Consider the following 19,639-nt stretch of genomic DNA (forward strand, 5'->3'; position numbering starts at 1 on the left):
AAAAAAAAGAAAAGCCTGTGTTACAGACAGGAAGTGAGGGGTTTGATAAAGATGCTCATGAAAGAGGCATGAATTATGAAAGCAGGGCTCAAACAGCAAGTTAATTAACCTGTCAATAGAAAAATTAATTGTCAGCAACTATGTTAATCGATAATCTGTTTGTTTTGTCAAATGCACGTGGTTATGCTTAGCCAACAAAAGCATGTGGTTAGGTTTAGGAGAAAATAACAGAGTTTGGTGGTTGCTGGACCCATACACCACCCCACCTGCCCGCCCTACTCGGACACCTGCTGCCTTTACTTTCTTTGTTGTCCCGCTGCGTTTCCCCCTGTCACCACAAGCCACTGACTGGCCGTGTATCTTGTCGATGTGAAAGGTTGCCCTTTTTCGTTGGTGTCTGACGCCAGAAATCACTGACCAAGCGGCTATTTTTGACGACTTCGGAGTGAGACCAGTTTGGTTTGCATCACATATTGTCGCTAAAGGGTGCCATGTTTGTCACTGAGGGAAGTGACAAAAGAACATGGTTACATTTACCCAACACACATATGTGGTTGGTTTTAGGCAACAAAAACAGGTGGTTGTGTTCAGGAAACAAGAACAAGGTTTGGCTTTACAATCTCACGGGGACACCAGCTTCCCGGGTGAAAGTCGGTGGTTGTTAGACCAGTGGCGATTGCTCTAAGACTGCAAGGGAAGCTCAGCTTCCCCTAAAATGTCAAAAAATAAGTGGTCAAATATGTACTGTTGTGTTTGCATTTCATTGACTAAATATGCGCTAGAACACATTCAACTTTTGTTCAGAATCAGCTACTTATCACAGGTCACTGATGCGACTTTCTTCTCATTCATTCCCGTAGCATCACAGTGCATTAAACAGTGGAAGCTCAGCGTCCGAAGACTTCAATGGGGAAGCATAGAGTGGGTTGTTCCACTGCAGCGAAACTAGACAGTCATTGGATAAATGCTCGGTTTTGTCCGAGCATTTATCCAAAGCTTGAATGAGAAGAAAGTCGCATCAGTGACCTGTGACCTATGGGGCAGTGGGCTGGCCTCGGCCGGCCTGGACGCTGGGCTTCTGCATGATGATTGGATGATCTGTCTGAGGCTGAATCCCTTTTTGATTGACAGCGAAATGAGCGAATCAGCGATCTTGAAATATAAACCACCACCGGAGCATCTTTCAAGTTTCATTCCATTGTTGACTTGACTTTTCCAATCCTTTTAGTGACTTTTTCTTTGTTAAAAACGACTAGCAACAAATCTAGCATCTTTTTCTGGTGTTATTGGAGACTGTACTCGTGTTTGGAGACTCTGACTTCTGTCGCTCTGCAGTTACTGTCCCCAACGAGCAGCGGGTGCTGCTGTGAGCCCCTCCACTGTCCCAAAGCACTCACAGGCGGTCACACTAGCCTCTCACAGCAGCCCCAGAGGGTAGAATTTACGTATAAATAAAAGGACACATTTTATGATGTAGGCCGAAAATGAGCTTCCCCTCCTTGAAAGACCAGCAGCCGCCACTGTGTTAGACCCATCCACCACCACGCCCACCTGACTTATGTTGTTGTTCTGCTGCATTTCCCCCTGACCGGTGCCGTTAAACAATAACGACGACCGGCCACGTATCATACCGGCATGAAAGGACGGCTTTTTTCGTTGGTGTCTGACGCTGAAAGTCACTGAGCAAGCCCCGCTATTCAACGACTGCGGAGTTAGACCAGGTTGGTCAGGATGCCTGCCAAGCTATAGACTACAGGTCAAGATGAACAAAGAAGAAAACTGGCCACAGCTGTGTTTGGTGGTGGGATAGTGCCAAAAAAAAAGTCGTTTTTTATCAAGACATTGCTGCTTTTCCAGTGGGGATTGTGTTCCAAAAACTGTGCATTTTAAGCCAAAACAGGATCTTTTCCTAACCATAACTAATTGGTTTTTGTGCCTCGACCTAACCACATGTTAACCACAGCGTTGTTGAAATGTAAAGTTTCAACCTATCCACTGCATAATACCATACAATAGTAATCTATCTGGATATGATTTTGGGGTATTGATTTAGACAAAACAAAATATTTGGAGGCATCGAATTGGGGTCTGGGAAATTGTGACGGGCACTTATCTCTAGAACTTTTTATAGACTAACCAATTAATTGATTAATCATAACAATATTACACATTATTAGTAACTGAAAATAATCTTTAGTTGCAGATCTTGCCATGATCTTTATAACCATGAAACAGTACAGTCGGACCCAGCTTTTTTAAAAAACTTTCTTGATGACAGAGTCTAAAACGTCAGGTTAACGCTGCTTCTGTTGCTTCAGTTATAACTACTTTTTAAAAATCTCTGTCTTGTGCGTCCCTGAGCTTTTCGTAAACGCAGTACTTAATTACTGGAGAGCCCCTTTAAAGCTCATTAGTCACGGGGAGTGCTGCTCTGCCTGTGGGGACTGTTGTATAATGTATTCTGTGTTTGTGGATAGTGATGTCATGAGGGTGATCTCAGCATGGACTGTTATTTTAAACAGAAATCCTGCATTAAAAACTGGTAAAGTTTACATGTCATGTTTATTTACCAGACAGGGAAAATCTAACATACAATAAATACTCGCTTAGTTGTATCATGAGAATTGTGGGATCCAGTGTTTTTGGAGGTTGACCAAAACAAGGGACCAGAAGGTCGGTGCCATGTCATAATTCCAACATCCCATTATTCTGAAAATTATCCATTGTTCCGAAATCTCAATGCTTCGACATCCCATTGGTCCGTTCCGAAATCTCAATGCTTCGACATCCCATTGGTCCGACCATATTAAACCCATTGTTCCGAAGTCCTGTTGTTCCAAAATCTCAATGTTGCAATGCAAAAAGTTGAAAAAGCAAGCAGCAAGGGAAAGCAGCAAGAGACCGTGTTGTCGTGTTGTTTACTGTTGCCATGACGACAACGTTCGCCCCGTTTTGAGGAAGTAGAAACGATGTTGAAAGTTAGAATTTTAACCCAAACCATGATCTTTTCCTAACCATAACCAAGTAGTTCTTGTGCCTAAACCTAACCAGACCTTAACTATGAAACAATTATTTTGTAACAATGAAAAATTAGATTTCGGAACAACAGGACTTCGTAACAGTGGGTTTAATATGGTCGGAACAATGGGATGTCGAAACACTGAGATTTCGGAACAATGGGATGTCGGAATAATGGGATGTCGGAATTATGAGCGGACCCCAGAAAGTCTCCGCTGCTTTGATTTTGACGCCTGTGTGTCCCCCAATTTTATGGGGGAAAATGGCTGGAGTACTGCTTTAATGACCAACAGGAAGAACGTTTGATTTAATCATTCTGGACACATTGTGATTACTTCACCTCTGCCAAGTTTTTGGTTCCTTTTGTATGTCTATCAGCAGGATTACAGAAAAAAATACGAGCCATTTTCATAAAATTTGGTAGAAGGGTATGGCATGGGCCAAGGAGGAACCCATTTAATTTTGGACCGGCTCCGAATGACAAGGCATATACACAAATTATTTTTCACTTTCATTAATATTGCAAGATAGGTCATTTAGTCTTGGCGGACGTCTGCTGTCTCAAAGTGCCCTTCTAGTTCTTGCTGGGGTTTTTTTTTGTTTTATTTGCCAAATAGATCGTCTGTCCTCCCTTAAGATCTTGTGCATCAACCAGGCTCACTTTTTTCATATTGTAAGATCAACTCTGATTTAAATTATGGTTAATAATCATATAAGGCATGGTTGAATAAGTCTACCAGATAGTTATATAAAAGTGTAGAATACACACATATAAGTTTTATGTTAAAACCTTGATACTACAGTTTAACTGATCTTAAAGGTATAGTGTGTAAGGTTAAGGAGGATTTAGTGGCATCTAGTGGTGAGGATTGCAGTCTGCAACCAGCTGAAACCTATCATGGTTAGAATTCCTTCAGTGTTCATTGTTGTGGAGGTTTTTACCAGGAGCCAAATTATCTTCAGAGGTCTCTTCCTCTCCAAAACAAACAGACCAGGTGCTAAAAAGACTTGTGTCACAGTGTCACATTAAAAAATCTTTGCAGACTGCTGACTACAGCAGCTGACACTAAGACGCTAATAGTCCTATCTAGCCCCAGCGTTTTACCTCCAGCATGCACTGGGGCAGTTTGCAGCCGAGTGTGAGTGAGTAACTGCCCCAAGCGAAGGAGTTCAAGTATCTCGAGGTCGAGGGTAGAATGGAGTGTGAGATGGATCGACGGTTTGGTGCGGCATCTACAGTGATGCGAGCACTGTGCCGGACCATTGTGGTGAAGAGGGAGCTGAGCTGGAAGGCAAAGCTTTCAATTTACTGGTCCATCTACGTCCCAACCCTCACCTATGGTCATGAGCTCTGGGTAGTGACCGTAAAAATGAGATTGCGGATACAAGCGGCCGAAATGAGTTTCCTCAGTAGGGTGGCTGGGCTCAGACTTAGAGATAGGGTGAGGAGCTCGGACATCTGAAGGGAGCTCGGAGTAGAGCCGCTGCTCCTTTGCGTCAAAAGGGGTCAGCTGAGGTGCTTCGGGCACGTCCCACTGGCCACTCATCTGGCCTGGGAATGCCTCGGGATCCCCCAGGAGGAGCTTGAAGGCGTAGCTGGGGAGAGGGGTGCACTTTGCTCAACCTGCTGCCCCTGCCAGCCGGCTTCGGATAAGTGGTTGAAAATGGATGGATGGATAGACCCAGTGTTTGGTTTGTCCATTCAGAGGTACTGTAACATGGCAATGTAACATGGCGGACTCTGCTGACAAGGATCTGCTCCCTGTGTAGATATAAACTGTTCATTCTAAGGTAACGAAAACACAGCAACTCTTACTGTCAAGTGATTACATAAAAGAAAACCCACCTACTATATGGTATTCTATTTCTGCCAATATAGCCCCTAAACCCTACACACTGGACCTTTAAGTTCTTTGCATCAACTTGTCTTACTTTAGCCATTTTGGTTGGAGCATTAACTCTAATTTAATTTATGGTTAATAATCATTCAAGACATTTTGATGGTTGTATTGATGTGTATAATACACACATATCACAAGTATTATGTTAAAACTCCAGCGATCTTACAGAGGATCACACAAATTATCCAATCTCTTGGGTTTACAAAAAAAAAACCTTGCACGTACAGGTACAGGAGTGTCAAAAATTTAATTTTCATAAAGCTAAAAGCAACACTGATGAAAGTTGACATTTGTGCTGTCACTTGACAGCGATGATATGATAATGGACAAAACTATCCTCGGCGGTGTCTTCTTGGACTCTGATCCAATTTAAGCTTTTAGCTCAAATTGAGCTGGCAACCTGAATAATCTCAACACCATATGAGGTTGGAGAGAAGCAAACCAAATCTACTGTATAAGTGCTCCCTGTGCTGTAGATATTTTCATTGAGGTTTCAGATTCTTCTGTTTATTTACTCCACATTTCACTCTGGAAACTCTTCAGGTCCTTTTCCTTTTCTCAGTGGGCACCCACATGGTGTTGCTTCATTTGGTCTCTATACAAGTGACCTTTACTTCCTCTTTAAGTCTCATTGATTTGCTCTTTAAAGCAATGTAAGACCTCTTTCTTTTTAGGCAGTTCCCCTATTCACTTCAGTGTTTCTCAGAGTGATGTGGAGGGTCTTTCCAGCTGAGGTGAAACTGTACTGAATGTCTCACACCCCAGAGACAAAGATTGGATGTAATGATCCATACAGGAAAGAAAAAAGTAGTGTTAAATAAAGGAATTAAGGTGCTGAGGAAAACTGAAAAGACAGCAAGACGTTTGCACACTCTTAACAGTTTTAATAGATGTCACGTTTTTTTTTTTTACACTTTGTTAGACAAAATTAGGGTCATATCCAGATTCAACACGTTCTCACTCCAAACTGTCAACTGCAGCTTAGTCAGTTGCCCTACGCTTCAAACTTACCTAACGATCCAAACTCCTCTAGCTTCAGTTTAAGACACGTCAGTTTCCACGTCTGCATGGTGGTGCAGTGGTTAGCATTGTCGCCTCCTGGTTCCCTTCCCAGATAGCACACATACATCTGGCCGACGTTGGCCCGATGTATCAAGTTTAGATCGTTAAGACGTAGCAGGGAGAGCGTTTGCTCATTGCCAAGACATCACTGAGACGTCAGCCTTTAATCGAAAATGACCACCACGCGACGTTCAAACGATCAATAAAAGAAGCTGCGCTCAGTGGGCGCTCCTTCATTAATATTCATATGCTTCGTTAACTACGACCTTTATTCATTTAGGTCGGACCTTTCAAACTACAAATATTTCACCATTCAATGTGAGAAATCAATGCTAACATTCAAAAATAGCTGACTGTTACCCTATTTCGTGAGTGAGTGTGCACAATGAAGAGACAAAAGTCAATTTGACAAACTTTATTTTCAAATTTCCACAAAAAATATCTGATGGCCAGTCTGCTTCTCCTGGCAGCCTGCAAGACACAGAAAAGACGATGAGCACGTAACTTCAAGAAACAAATCCCAACTTCACCACTGTATTTTTAGCATTTCAGCTGTCTTTTAGCCAGATTGAAGGCTTTGGGTCCGTCACTCTGCTTAATTTAGTGTTGAAACTGTTAAATAACAGGATCCGGCGTTAACTTCGTTAACTGTTAACAGCAGCTCAACAATCGGCGTTAACTTCGTTAACTGTTAACAGCAGCTCAACAATCAGTCCTTCATCTCGGAAAAACAGTGCTTTCAAAACTGCGCTATTACCTGTAGCCACCGGGTCAGTTTGCTTTGCAGAGGAGACCTTGACTGATAAATTGCCCATAAAATCACATTAACAACATACCGAAGGCATCCTTAAACTTCACTATTTCACCTCCGCGCTCCTCTCTGCTGGTCTCACCGACACTTCAGCACCTGCTCTGGGATACACAGTGTCGGCCCGCCCCACCTTACCTCCGCACTCCTCTCTGCTCCGCTTCTCTCCTCTCCGCTGGTCTCACCCACACTTGAGCACCCGTTCTGGGATACACAGTGTCAGCCCGCCCCGCCTTACCTCCGTGCTCCTCTCCGTTCCTCTCCCAGACACTTGAGCACACGTCCAGGGCACCGGAGGTCAGGCCGGGGGGGGCACGGGACCACAGGTGGCAGCTCCGGGCACTTCCACTTTAACCCAAAATGAGCGCTCACAATAACCAGATGAGCACATAACGTCAACTAGGGAAAATAAAATGAAAACACCACAGTTGTAGCATGTTAGCTAACATGAGCTAAACCGCTAAACTAGCTATCAGCTAACGAAAGATAATGTTAGCTGGGCTAAACTAGCTATCAGCTAACGAAAGATAATGTTAGCTGGTGGGGACATGTGCTATACACCCAGTTGTGCCTCGCCACTCACCAGGAACCTCTTTTAACGGTCACAGAATAAACAACAAAGCTATTTTCTAATTTATTCCAGTTAGCTTACCTGAAACCAACTGCGATGAGATGGGAACTGCCCATTGGTTCGACAGCCCATTGGTTCGACATCCCATTGTTCCGACCATATTAAACTCATTGTTCCGAAGTCCGTTCCGAAATCATCATGATGCCCTGTGGTTAAGGTCTGGTTAGGTTTAGGCACAAAAACCACTTGGTTAGGGTTAGGAAAAGATCATGGTGTGGGTTAAAATGAAAAAGAAAGTGACAAACACATAAGCCGTGAGCCTGCTCCGCCTCAAGCCGGTCGCGGCGCACCATACACCCGCCGCGAGCCGTTCAGCACCGCGGACAGTCGGACTAATGGGATGTCGAACCAATGGGCTGTCGAACCAATGACATGGACCCGATGAGATGCTGTGTCCTGCGAGCTCAGTTCCAAACAAACACCGCGGAGATGAAATGCTGCCTTCAGTGGCGACTTCCGTATGTGGGCAGACATTCAACGGCACTGGGCCGACCCAAAGCCGACGTAACAGAGACGTTTGATGAGCTGGGACAAAAGAGTATTAAATTTAAAGATATCCGCCCATGCAGCTGACACTTGTCAGATGTTATAAATTCAGGGCCGATGTGTTGTCCTCAGGCCGATGTCGGCCAGATGTATGTGTGCTATCTGGGTTCTGTGTGGAGTTTGCATGTTCTCCCCGTGTCAGCATGGGTTTTCTCCAGGTGCTCCGGCTTCCTCCTACAGTCCAAAGACATGTAGGATAGGGTAATTGGTAACTCTAAATTGGCCGTAGATGTGAATGTAAGTGTGAATGGTTGTCTGTCTCTATGTGTCAGCCCTGCAAAAGTCACTCAGGATAGACTCCAGCACACCTGCGACCCCTAACAGGATAAGCGGTTATGGAAAATGAATAAATGAATGACGTCAGTTTTCATGCCAGTATTGGCTCGTCCACAGTGACTACAACAACAGTTTGCGAGGCTTGGATAGAGATGCGCGCCCAAAAGAAAAACCCACATTTCTGCTCAGAAAGAGAAACACACCTACTTCTGAACAGTATGAAAGACTTGGATATCAACAGGTTTTTGAATATGTGCAAATATAACAACGCCAACCTCCCCCAGAAGGTGGTTGAAGTAATGAGAGAGGAAGACTGTGTTCGCATGGTCAACTAAGTCTACCACCCAAACTTTGAAAAATCCTATTTTGATGCAAAGAAGCAAAATGACACAAGCAACTCGAGCTGTTCTTCCTGTGTTTCATTCACAGGGGCTTAAGCCGATGGACCACAATGGGCTTTCCGACCCCTATGTCAAGTTGCACCTACTGCCCGGAGCCAGCAAGGTGAGTCATAATTCCTCTCTGCTGGATTTCTTTTTTTACTCTAATGAGTAGCTACATGTCTGTTTTCTCTTTTGTACTTTAGTGGTGGTTTTGCTTTTCCCAATGAAGATCTAGTTATGTTGCCTTGTTCCTTGGATGTAGGCTGTAACTACACTAACAATGTTTCATAGAGATGACCTTTTTTTGCAGATAGCTGGATAAATATCTATGGGCCATGAATAAAATGTATATGTGCTTCATCGTTAGTTCCCTCGCCTTATTTCCGACCAAGCAGCAGACCATTTGTTCCTGTGAAATTTTAGTTTGAAAGTTTGCCAGGTGTGCCTGCAGCGCTTGAGAATGGAGGGAGGGGATACTACCGTCAAGTTTGAGATGGGAGACGACTAAAGCAGCAACAGCATCCATTTCGGCTTAATTTAGGCTTCTCACAGTACTGCAGTTTAAATGAAATGATTATTATGTTATCACAAGTTATCAAAAATATATTAAGCAACCATGAGAGTATTTCACAGGCTTTACACATAATTAATTATGCTTAGAAAACAAATAGTCAGATAATATAATGCATTTTGTGACATTTTCTCCGTAGATATCATGTACATGCACTCTGTATGGAGCACCGTTGATCACCTGTATGGAACACCGTTATGAATCCAAGGAGGAGGCATTACTTTTGCCCACTTTTCCCAAAAACTACTGGTCCAAAATACATCATCTATGCTAGCTTGCTAACTCTTGTCTCAGTTTTTCTCCAACAAACAGTAAATCCATCAACTAAGTGCCCCGTACCATGATTTCAGCGCCCCTCCGTCCTGAAAAGAAATCTTAACGTTATAGGAAACACTGACAAGACAAATATATTGTGATATTGTGGTTTTAAAAGACTAATGTTAGCTAACATTAGCTTGCTTGCTAAGGTGGACAAATTGCTAGCTAGCCAACATAGCAAAAAACTGTATCAAGTGATTGATGTCATTGAAGTCATAGACTCCAGGGCTGATCTGGCTGGTAACTTAGCCAGCTTACCGTTTGCAAATTACATTTTCAGCTAATATTATGAAACAACCCACGCCAGATCGGTAAAGCTTAGCAAGCTAGCTTGCTTGTCACCACTAGAAAAATCACTATCTGAGTGGATACCTCAGTAGGCTAGCTTACAAAATTATTTCCCCAGCCAACGTGATCCATAATACTAACTTGTGTATTATGACTAATTATATTGTTTTAGCTAACAATAAATGATGTAACGGTATAATGTGCTTTCTATTAGCCAAGAACAACGCAGGGGCGGCAAAAAAGCTAACTGTAACCTGAGCTAAGGCTAGCCATCTAGCTGCTAACTCTACATGGACCTGTAAGTGGTTGCTTTGTAAGTAATTTGCAAAAGGCAAGCTATTTAGTGTAATGGAGCCAATGATCAAAATTAAATATCGGAACATAGCAGATACTTAATATTATACTAAATATGATTGTAAGTTATTTCTCTGGTTTGTCACTGTTGTGGCCGATTCTCAGATGCTTGCTCATGGGTGAGGGGTTACTAATAACAAGGTTTTTCTGAAAGTTACGTACAGAACCTTTAAATGAACCTTGTTGGGTCAACACAGTTCCTTGACGTCTGAGTTTTCAGGAGTGCTTACTGTATATTTTTGTACTGAGCCCTTCTTGTGGTTTCCTCAGGGCTGTAAATAAACCCACATGAGGAGAGGACTAATCATCTGTTTTATGATTTGGGGAGCACCACAGCGAGGTCAGTGCAAGGCTTTGTCAATGTAAACAACATCAACTGGCTGACCTAATGTACCCGCTGACTAATGATGTGCTTCAGTTGTGAAGGCCGTGTCTCTTATCCTCACGCTGTGAGCCAAGCTTCGGTCTGCTTAATGTCGCAAGTGGATGCGGTTGAAGCGACGTAACTCATGATCTGTTGTGTACGAGCCATTCAGAGATCTCACGGGTCTCCACATGTCAGCCCCCAACCACTGCTTTTCCACCACAAAAAGCGTGTTACGTATAAGATGGAAATGTATTTTCAACGTGCAAAATGACTCACCGGTTCTTCTATACGAGATAGTGAATTCTTTAATTTTCTTGCGTCTGACAGGAGGCCTTGAAGTTGATTTAATCCTTTCATTAAAGTCCTCAAATCTAATATAGATCCTGTGAATGAGTACACTCCACAAAAGCAGCTTATTGAAAGCTAAAGCTGTGTGATTATCCATCTACCTCACCCACATCTCCCTTTCTTCTGATTCAAACTCATCTCATTTGTTCGTATGATCTGAACTTTGTAATTGTTTAGTCCCCGCTTCAGCTTTGACTTTAGACAACCATTATGTAGTTGTGGCTGACAGATATGTAAAAGAAGAATGAATAACCATGTAACTGTATGCTTTGGTCCTGTCTTGTTTTTTGCATTAGGGTTGTAATCCTTACTACACACCACAAAATATAATTGTTGAATGTATGAAATATATAGTACAAAAAAAATCATTCTTCTCAGATTGTAACTACCAGTGGAGTGAAAACGAAGATGATTTGTCTCAGGCTGACACCAGAGGAAAGGCCATGTTGTTACCTGGGGAAGATGGTGCCTGTGCTGCACATGTTGTTTGGGTTTAGTAAGGCAGTCTTACAAACGGCACTTTGATCTGTGCTGTTAACGAGGCAAAATTACTGTTGTTGACCTACAAGCTAAAATATGAAAGTTAGCCCATAAGAGTAATGCTGTGTTTACACTAGAGTAACACAGCAACAGGCTACACATCAATTTTTAATGAAAGAGGGTGACACGAGGCTACAAACTGATGCCTGACACTTATCGCTGTGGCATGAAGCACTACAAATAAAAGTTAGCCTCAAACTTTTTTTCAGCGCTCAATGACAGAGTGAAGCATCAACCAATAAGTTTTTGTTTCTAGCTGTGGAACTGTGTTATTTAGCTCAGTTCGCTGAAACTATGCTAGCTGTCTGCGGTGCACATGGAGATGCAATGGGACTGTGAAATATGATGTTAAAATGGGCACAAACATTGATGAAAAGCATGGATATTTTTGTTCAAATACAAACTTTAGATGATGTTCAGTCAAGGTGCTTTGCTGTAAGTGGCAGACACCATGGATGTATCAAGAGACCTGGATGCAATGTTGAATGCAGAGCCCCGTTCATTTCTATGAGAGTTGCTTAGTGGCACTTGAAGCCAAAATGGTTCAACTGCTGCATACAACATTACCCAGATGACCCAGAGATGATTGTACTACCGCTGCACTGTGTGGCCCATAGAGCAGACACACTAGAGACACACTAGAGTACAGCCAACTGTCTAACTTTTGCTGGCCAAACAACTTCTGGTTTAGCGCTCCGCAAACTTGAATAGGGATTAAATGATTTAATTGTGCCACTCTTCTAGACTTCTGAAATAATATTGGACTGAATGAATCAGTTCTTGAAAGTAAAAGAGTGATTTCGGGGGGGCGTGACACTCAAAAAAAATGTATCCACTGTCTATGGGAAAAAGTCTTTTAGGGCCACAGGACATTACCTGATGGACCCCGGAAACTGTAGTTCCACTACAAAAATTGGCTTTAAAGCCCAGCACACTTGCTGGGGGCCTGTCAGACACCTACAAGCCCATGATGATGCAACTACATCATATAATAACGATATTTACAAATCTGGGTGCATTTTTTTTTTCATAGGAAAACGTACAAACAGTTTATGAGAACAGCCTGGCTAGTAAGCTAGGTTTTCTTGTGCGTCACACGTGGCACCGACCACATTAAGCAAGGTTATCATCTCGGCAGGCGAAGGTCCCTCGCGTGCATTCGCTCACGTGAGCCAGGTGACCTGACATGGCTCTGACCAAATCTAGGTATGTTAGGGGAAGTAAATGTTCCCAGAACTGATTATACTAAATAACAGGAAGTAGCAGCTTAAGTGACAGGAAGCCCCTCTGAATGTGTGTATAGGAAGGCTTGTAGGATTGTCACACTGACGCTGCATGTTTGTCAGACCTTATAACTTGTTGTGCTGCATCAATTCTTTGGCCTTCTTGCAAGTTTATTCCACAACACAATTGGTGACGAGAATGGGAGTCTGAGGTTCAAGTCTCTTAAACTTCTAACCACACCCAAACAACACAGCTGGATGTGGTCAGGTGAAGGCTAGTCTGTTGTACCTTTGAGCAAACCCAGTGTGGTACTATAGTGCCATATTAGCTGATAAACGTGCAAGTAATGCAATCATTAGTTTTAGACGTGTCCTGTCATGAACTTAAATGTTGGACAAGTCAAGACAAATTTTAAATCTTTACATGAGAAGGTAAGAACAAAATCATGAGGATTCATCCTCTGAGTACTGCAACAATGTCTGCACCAAGTTTCTCTGCAATCCATCTAATAGTTGTTCCAATATTTGACTTGGGACCAAAGTGAAAGTACATTGGCTGAAAGTTTAATAAGCCCAGTAAAGTTTTGAGAGACTTGGCCTGTATGATAAGGAATAAACACCACAGCAACAAACCATTTAGAAATGTTGTGAATAATACTTATAGAGGAGCTTGTCATAGGGAAAAATGATTTCTGTCGCAGCAGCGTGCAGCAGATTTCATGATACGGCTGAGAAACTCTGCAGAGCTGCTATTATTATTGCAATCCTGATGATTTCAAACTCAGATTTGCAGATCAACAGATACAGCAGCTCTGACAAACTGACTTCCCACTGCCATATGAATATAAATGGCAGATACATTATTAAATTCTGTACAAGGCTGAGGTTATTCTGGATCTCTGAACTCTGAACTCAAAGTAATCCAAATGCATCTGTTGGCTCTCTGAAGACAGATGGAAACAGTCGTAATGTCAGGCATGCTTTTGCCACCCTGTGTTGTTAGCAGTACCACTTTGTATGCTCAGCCAGACAATGTGTTATGATTTTTATTGTGCAGTGTTGGTACAAAAAACGAGGGTCAATAACATTTTCAATCTCTTAATATGTGACTGGAATAAATTACTGACTACTGCGTGTGTGCAGACACTGAGCTTTGTGCTTTGTTGTGACATAACTTGCTTTCTTGAAATTAAAAAAATGGACTAATTAGTGAGAATGCACAGATAGAGTTGTGATTATTAGCATGAGAATGTGTAATTAGCCATTCAGATAGTGAGAAAGCCCCGGGCCTGACAACGGCAATGAGACAGTAGCGTAACAATTGTCACGCAACACATGGAAAAGGACCATAAAACAAATCAACAGTCTGCCTGCTGCTGGTCTGCAATTGGACAGCTCCACCCCTTTAATCACTGGAGTTACAGGAGAAATCCGCCGACTGTAGATATCATCTGTGATAATATCTGTCCAACAGATTTAGTTCAGGGATTTCTCAACAACCAGTGACCAGATTGCTGTGTATATTCATCGCACCCTGAGAATGATTCAAATGACTTCTTACAGCAAAGTGTATTTAAAGACTACAGTTTACACAGCAAAAAACAACCTTAAAAGCCCTGGATATGACTGCCTGGCTTCAGGAAATGTTTGTGTGTTCTCCACTCTGCAGAGACATACATGGAGGAAGAAAGAATGAGTTAAAAATACCATGTGCATGTACTCAGTTGCTGTGGTTTGAGGCTAAGAATACTGTAAACCAAAGAAAGTGAATGACACATAATTACATCAGCAGTGAGTCATGGCTTTAGTTTTCCTCAATGGAAGTTTTGTTTAAATTTTAAATGTTATTCACAGAGTTAAGTGTGGGTTTTAACGCAATTTTTTTTATCTATGATTCACCTATTGTTTAAGAATATTGAATCAGATGTCGCTAGGTCTCATTCACAGACCGCTCTTAAGAGGAAATTTCTTCTTAAAACCCACTTATGCAGTTTTCACAAAGATTTAGAAATGCATCAATGATTCTTATTTTCACGTGGTTATAACCTAATGAAAACATAGCTGGTGATGTTACAGACAGAAGTGACTGGTGCAGAGCGCTGTGTTGGATGTGCACGTGCTGGTAAAGAGGTCATTGGTTCTGTAGAGCCTTCTCAGTGTGAATGAGCTGAACTCAACGCCCTGCACACTGAAGACGTGCCTGTACTCTTACACTCACACACAACTTTATATTAAAACCACGTACTTGTCTTTGATAAGACAGGTCAAGACACATGATCCATGCGTGAAATATCTTCTTGTACTAAAAAGGTTATTAATTAGTGGCTATTTTTAAGACCGGTGTAGCTGGAGCTGAACCACTGAGCAGGGCCCATCAAGCCACTGGGGCCAGCTAACGTAGGTGAGCAGAAGCAGATACAGTGTAGATATAAGGCCGGGACGTGCCGCTGTGTATCTGCTCTTTGCTTGTGTGAGACAAGGATTTAAAGTCAGATTATGATACCCCAAGCAGGACGTCATGATGGTTAAAACATCATGCTGGGTGTATTGACAATTATCTATAACAAGGTGTTTTGCTAACCTAAGTGACCACTTCTCTCTATATAGGCTTTATTTCTATCATCATTCATCATGTCTTTAAAGCTGAAAGAGGTCAAGATGCACACTGTTTGGTCTGCCCCCTCGCCATCTGCTGCTCCCACTAGCTCTCTATCTCATAAAGTGGTGCTTTATGTCTGCTGTGAATGGATGTGGATGAATGGCATCAAAAGCCAGACTCACTCAGAACTAGTATTAGTGGGAACCTCTCGTAATTTACAGTAATTGCGGAGGTCATCTCAGATTTTAATCCCATGCGGATCTGCAATGTCTATATTTTGCGAAGTAAGAATTCCAATGCAACTTTGCTACCTTATTTCAACAAAAAGGTCATGTGACAATATTATTCATTGCGTTGTTTGTTTTTTGAGGACTTTTTTTGGGCAAGGTTTTTTGTTTTCTCTGTGCCTTTTTCTGTATTCAGGTGGTGTCGGAATAGTCAAAGACATGTGTCCCTGACTGGCAAAATTCATAGACCGGGAGCCAGGTCCAGCCCTCATGATGTTTCTGCTACCTTTTTTCATTATTATTTCCTGTAAGCCTTTTTATACCATGGGCCATCAAAAGTTTATAACGAGCACCCCTAACTCTGGCTGTTTGGTGTCAGGGGGCCCAAACCCCCTTTTTTGGACCATGTTTCTAGTGAAATGATGTAAATGCAAATATGAGGGCAGTACGATGGCAAAAATTGTCATACAAGTATGACATTTGGCAAGGAGCATCCTGACACAAAGGGAAAGTAGCAAAATAAGATTTGGGGGCTTGCTGCGCTTTTATTACAGCATATCACACACAACATCCCCAAAAAACAAAATAAAAAATGACTGTCCTTTTGACAAATTCTCAACAAAAATTATTATTTTTCATCACGTTGTATTTAATATCACTGCTTCACTTGCACATAGATAACTTTCCAAGTTGATAAACTTTAATTTGAGCCCAATTGTCACTATACCTAAAATCTGAGACGCAATTTTCAGTCACTAGCCTTCCAGAGAATCTACTTTCCAGCAATAATAAGCATAAAGCATAAATGCCCCCTAAATTTGGAACAACTCAGAAAGTCATCGAAAAGTTTGGTACACAAGTTGCTGAATTAACGTCAGAAAGCAAAAACCTGCAGACAAAGGTAAATTAATATGTTGTTTAAATACTCTGAGCAATAAAATACAACACATTGTGCCTAGTAGGTCCGTGGGTTGAGCAGGCGCACCATGTACAGAGACACTGTCCTTGTCACAACGGCTGCAGGTTTGCTGCATGTCATCCCCTCTGTCTCCCCCATCATCCTCTGTCTGTCCTATCTAAAAAAATAAAATAAAAGCCAAACAAAATCTTTAAAAAAAAACACACATCTTCTGTAGCATCCATGTTGCTTCCACATTACAAATTAAAGCTCATGAATGCACCAAAGTCAGAAGAATGACTTCTCAACTTGGTAATAAAACAAATCTGAAGAGCACACCAGTGCAGCATTTTTTCCTCTTTGTTGGTCGAGAATTGTTGAGGCTATGTTGACCATTATAAATTAAAGTTTTGGCAGTATTTGGGTGCAGGAGGCTCATCTCACTGCACAGCACAGAGACCCATTTGCAAAAAGAGCAAGCTCAAATGGGTCTGAAGAGTAAAATCTCAAAAGACGATGAGAGGGATGACGTGATAATGTGCGGCAGAATCAGTTCTGAAAAAAGCAAAGAAAAAGGAGGTTTACACTGTACATCCTTTCTTGCCGTGCTGTCTATGTTGCATAGAGTTATAAATGACTGTGCGCATCATATCTGGGGGATAATATCTGTAAATTCCAGTTTAATACAGACGTAGCTTATCCTGTGCTAATGCGTTGCACAATACACAGACGCTTCCTGTTTCTAAATCACAAGATGTCCCCTGGTAAAACTCACCCCATGAGAACAGGGCTAAAGTCAGCTTTCAAATCTTAAAAGATTTTGCTTGAAGGTTCAGTGTGTAGGAATTAGAGGTTCTATGGGCAGAAGTGGAATACAATATAATAAGTATGTTTTCTTTAGTGTTTAATCACCTAAGAATAAGAGTTGTTGTGGTTTCGGTACCTCAGAATGAGCCGTTCATATCCACATAGGGAGCGGGTGCCAGTCTATGAAGTCCACTATGTTTCTACAGAAGCCCAGAACAGACAAACCAAACACTGTTTTTTGCATCTGCTGCCATAGTTTGCAGCCCCTCTGTGACGAGCCCATCAAAAAATTGCTGATTTTTTAACGCGACACTGCTTCATTCAGTGTTTTTACCAGTTTAAATCACCAGGTGTCGCATTTATAAAACAGTGCGTAGGAGCCATACTAAAAATGTACATACAGACAAAAGCAAAAAATGGTGTGCACCAAAAAATATTCTACAATTTCTCACCATCTGTGTCGCCAATTTCCCATCCCAAAAAAGGTGAGAACACTTTAGCTGGTTGCAGAGATAACAGCCCGTCTCTGACATGCCAAACAGCATCACAAATTTTTAACGTGAAACTGTGTTATGTAGTGTTTTAACCAGTTTAAATCACTGGGTCCGTTTTATTCGGAGAGAAAGAGACCTCTGTGGATGATTCTGCTCCCAGTTAAAACCTCCTTAACATCTGGATTACAAATAAGGTGAGCACGCATTAGCAGGCGCTGGGCTAGCAACGTGCTGAATAGCGTAGGAGGAACACTGATTTGTAACATGGACCTGCTTTAGTTAGTGTTTTTACCGATTTTTATCACTTGGTCTGTTTGTTTTGGAGAGGAAGACACTTCTGTGGATAATTTGGCTCCTGGTAGAAACCTCCTGAATGTCTAGGTCCCAAGTTATCAGTGAAAAAGGTGAGCACACATTAGCAAGTGCTGGGCAAGCAGCCTCTTTTTGACATGCCAAACAGCAGCAGAGAAAAACAGCTTTATTCACTGTTTTACTGATTTAAAATCACTGGGTACGTTTGTTTTGAAAGAAAGAGACCTCCACAGATAATTAGGCTCCCGGTGAAAACCTCCTGAACACTGACCACTTCTACCGTGTTTTTTTCCCCCGTTAAAGGTTTTTTTTGGGGGGAGTTTTTCCTTATCCGCTGTGAGGGTCCAGAGGACAGAGGGATGTTGTATGCTGTAAAGCCCTGTGAGGCAAATTGTGATTTGTGATATTGGGCTTTATAAATAAAATTGATTGATTGATTGATTGATTGATTGATTGATTGATTGATTGATTAAGGAATTCTAACCAGGAGAAGTTTCAGCTGGTTGCAAACTGCAACACTAGATGCCACTAAATCCCTTAAACTAAACTAAACTTTCTAAACAGCACACAATTATGTTTAGGGTCTCTCACAAAGTTTCAACTCTTCAGGAAAGCCTGGTTTCTGCACTGCAGTTACTTGAGATCGTTTGTCAGCCACATAGTGTGACCGGTGTATCGTTTTCCAATGATTGCTCTCAAGTAAGGGCTTTTCCATTCTTTATGTGTCCTGCTATGGTCTATTCACATGAATTGTCATGGATTATTTAACTGGTGAATGATATAAAAGTCCCCAAGAGCATGAGGCTTCTAGGGATTTGTCTCCCGTCTCTGTGGGACTCTTCAGAGGGGCCTCTGCATATTCCTGTCAGTAAAACAAGAAGCCGTCACCTTCTCCCCGCTCTGATATTTCTCTCAGCTTGCTCTCAAAATAATCATTAGGCTCGGTCTAAGAGCCTCATTAAGGCTTGCTAAAGAGGTCATAAGTTCTGCCTGCGCTCTAATCAGAAGTGAAGTTTCACGCTCTGCTGCAAAGCCAGATCACAGTTTCATCTCCCCTGAGACCACAATCAAACCCACTGAAATGCCTGTAATTATTCCAGATTAAACTGTTGATTACTGACAGGGATTAGATACTGTAGAATTATGATGTTTGCACAAAAGCACAAGGAGATTAACTGGTGCAGGTGACATATTTGGCATACAGTGGCTACAGAAAATATCTTAGTCATTTATACACTCAGTGGCCACTTTATTAGGTACACCTGTTCAACTGCTCGTTAACACAAATAGCTAATCAGCACTTAACGTGACAGCAGCTCAATGCATTTAGGCATGTGGACATGGTGAAGACGGCCTGCTGAAGTTCACACTGAGCATCAGAATGGGGAAAAAGGTGATTTAAGTGACTTTGAACGTGGCATGGTTGTTGGTGCCAGATGGGCTGGTCTGAGTATTTCAGAAACTCTACTCTCTCTCTCTACTGGGATTTTCACACACAACCATCTCTAGGGTTTACAGAGGATGGTCCCAAAAAGAGAAAATATCCAGCCTTGTCAACTCAAGTAACTCAAAAAACCACTGGTTACAACCAAGGTCTGCAGAAGACCATCTCTGAACCAACAACACGTCCAACCTTGAAGCAGATGGGCTACAGCAGCAGAAGACCAC

At 42.1% G+C, this 19,639-nt stretch overlaps 1 protein-coding gene across 2 annotated transcripts in view; it reads left to right on the forward strand.

The window, feature by feature from the left end:
• doc2b (double C2-like domains, beta) overlaps nt 1–19,639 on the forward strand; it is a 245,734-nt gene that overhangs the window by 167,045 nt on the left and 59,050 nt on the right. For both annotated transcript variants that reach the window (XM_050034470.1, XM_050034479.1), the window contains one exon: nt 8,672–8,746. In XM_050034470.1, coding sequence (XP_049890427.1) covers nt 8,672–8,746 — 75 coding nt within the window. The remainder of the gene's footprint in view (nt 1–8,671; nt 8,747–19,639) is intronic.

The sequence above is a fragment of the Epinephelus moara genome, chromosome 3 (genome assembly GCF_006386435.1).
Source record: "Epinephelus moara isolate mb chromosome 3, YSFRI_EMoa_1.0, whole genome shotgun sequence".
Classification (NCBI taxonomy): Eukaryota; Metazoa; Chordata; class Actinopteri; order Perciformes; family Serranidae; genus Epinephelus; species Epinephelus moara.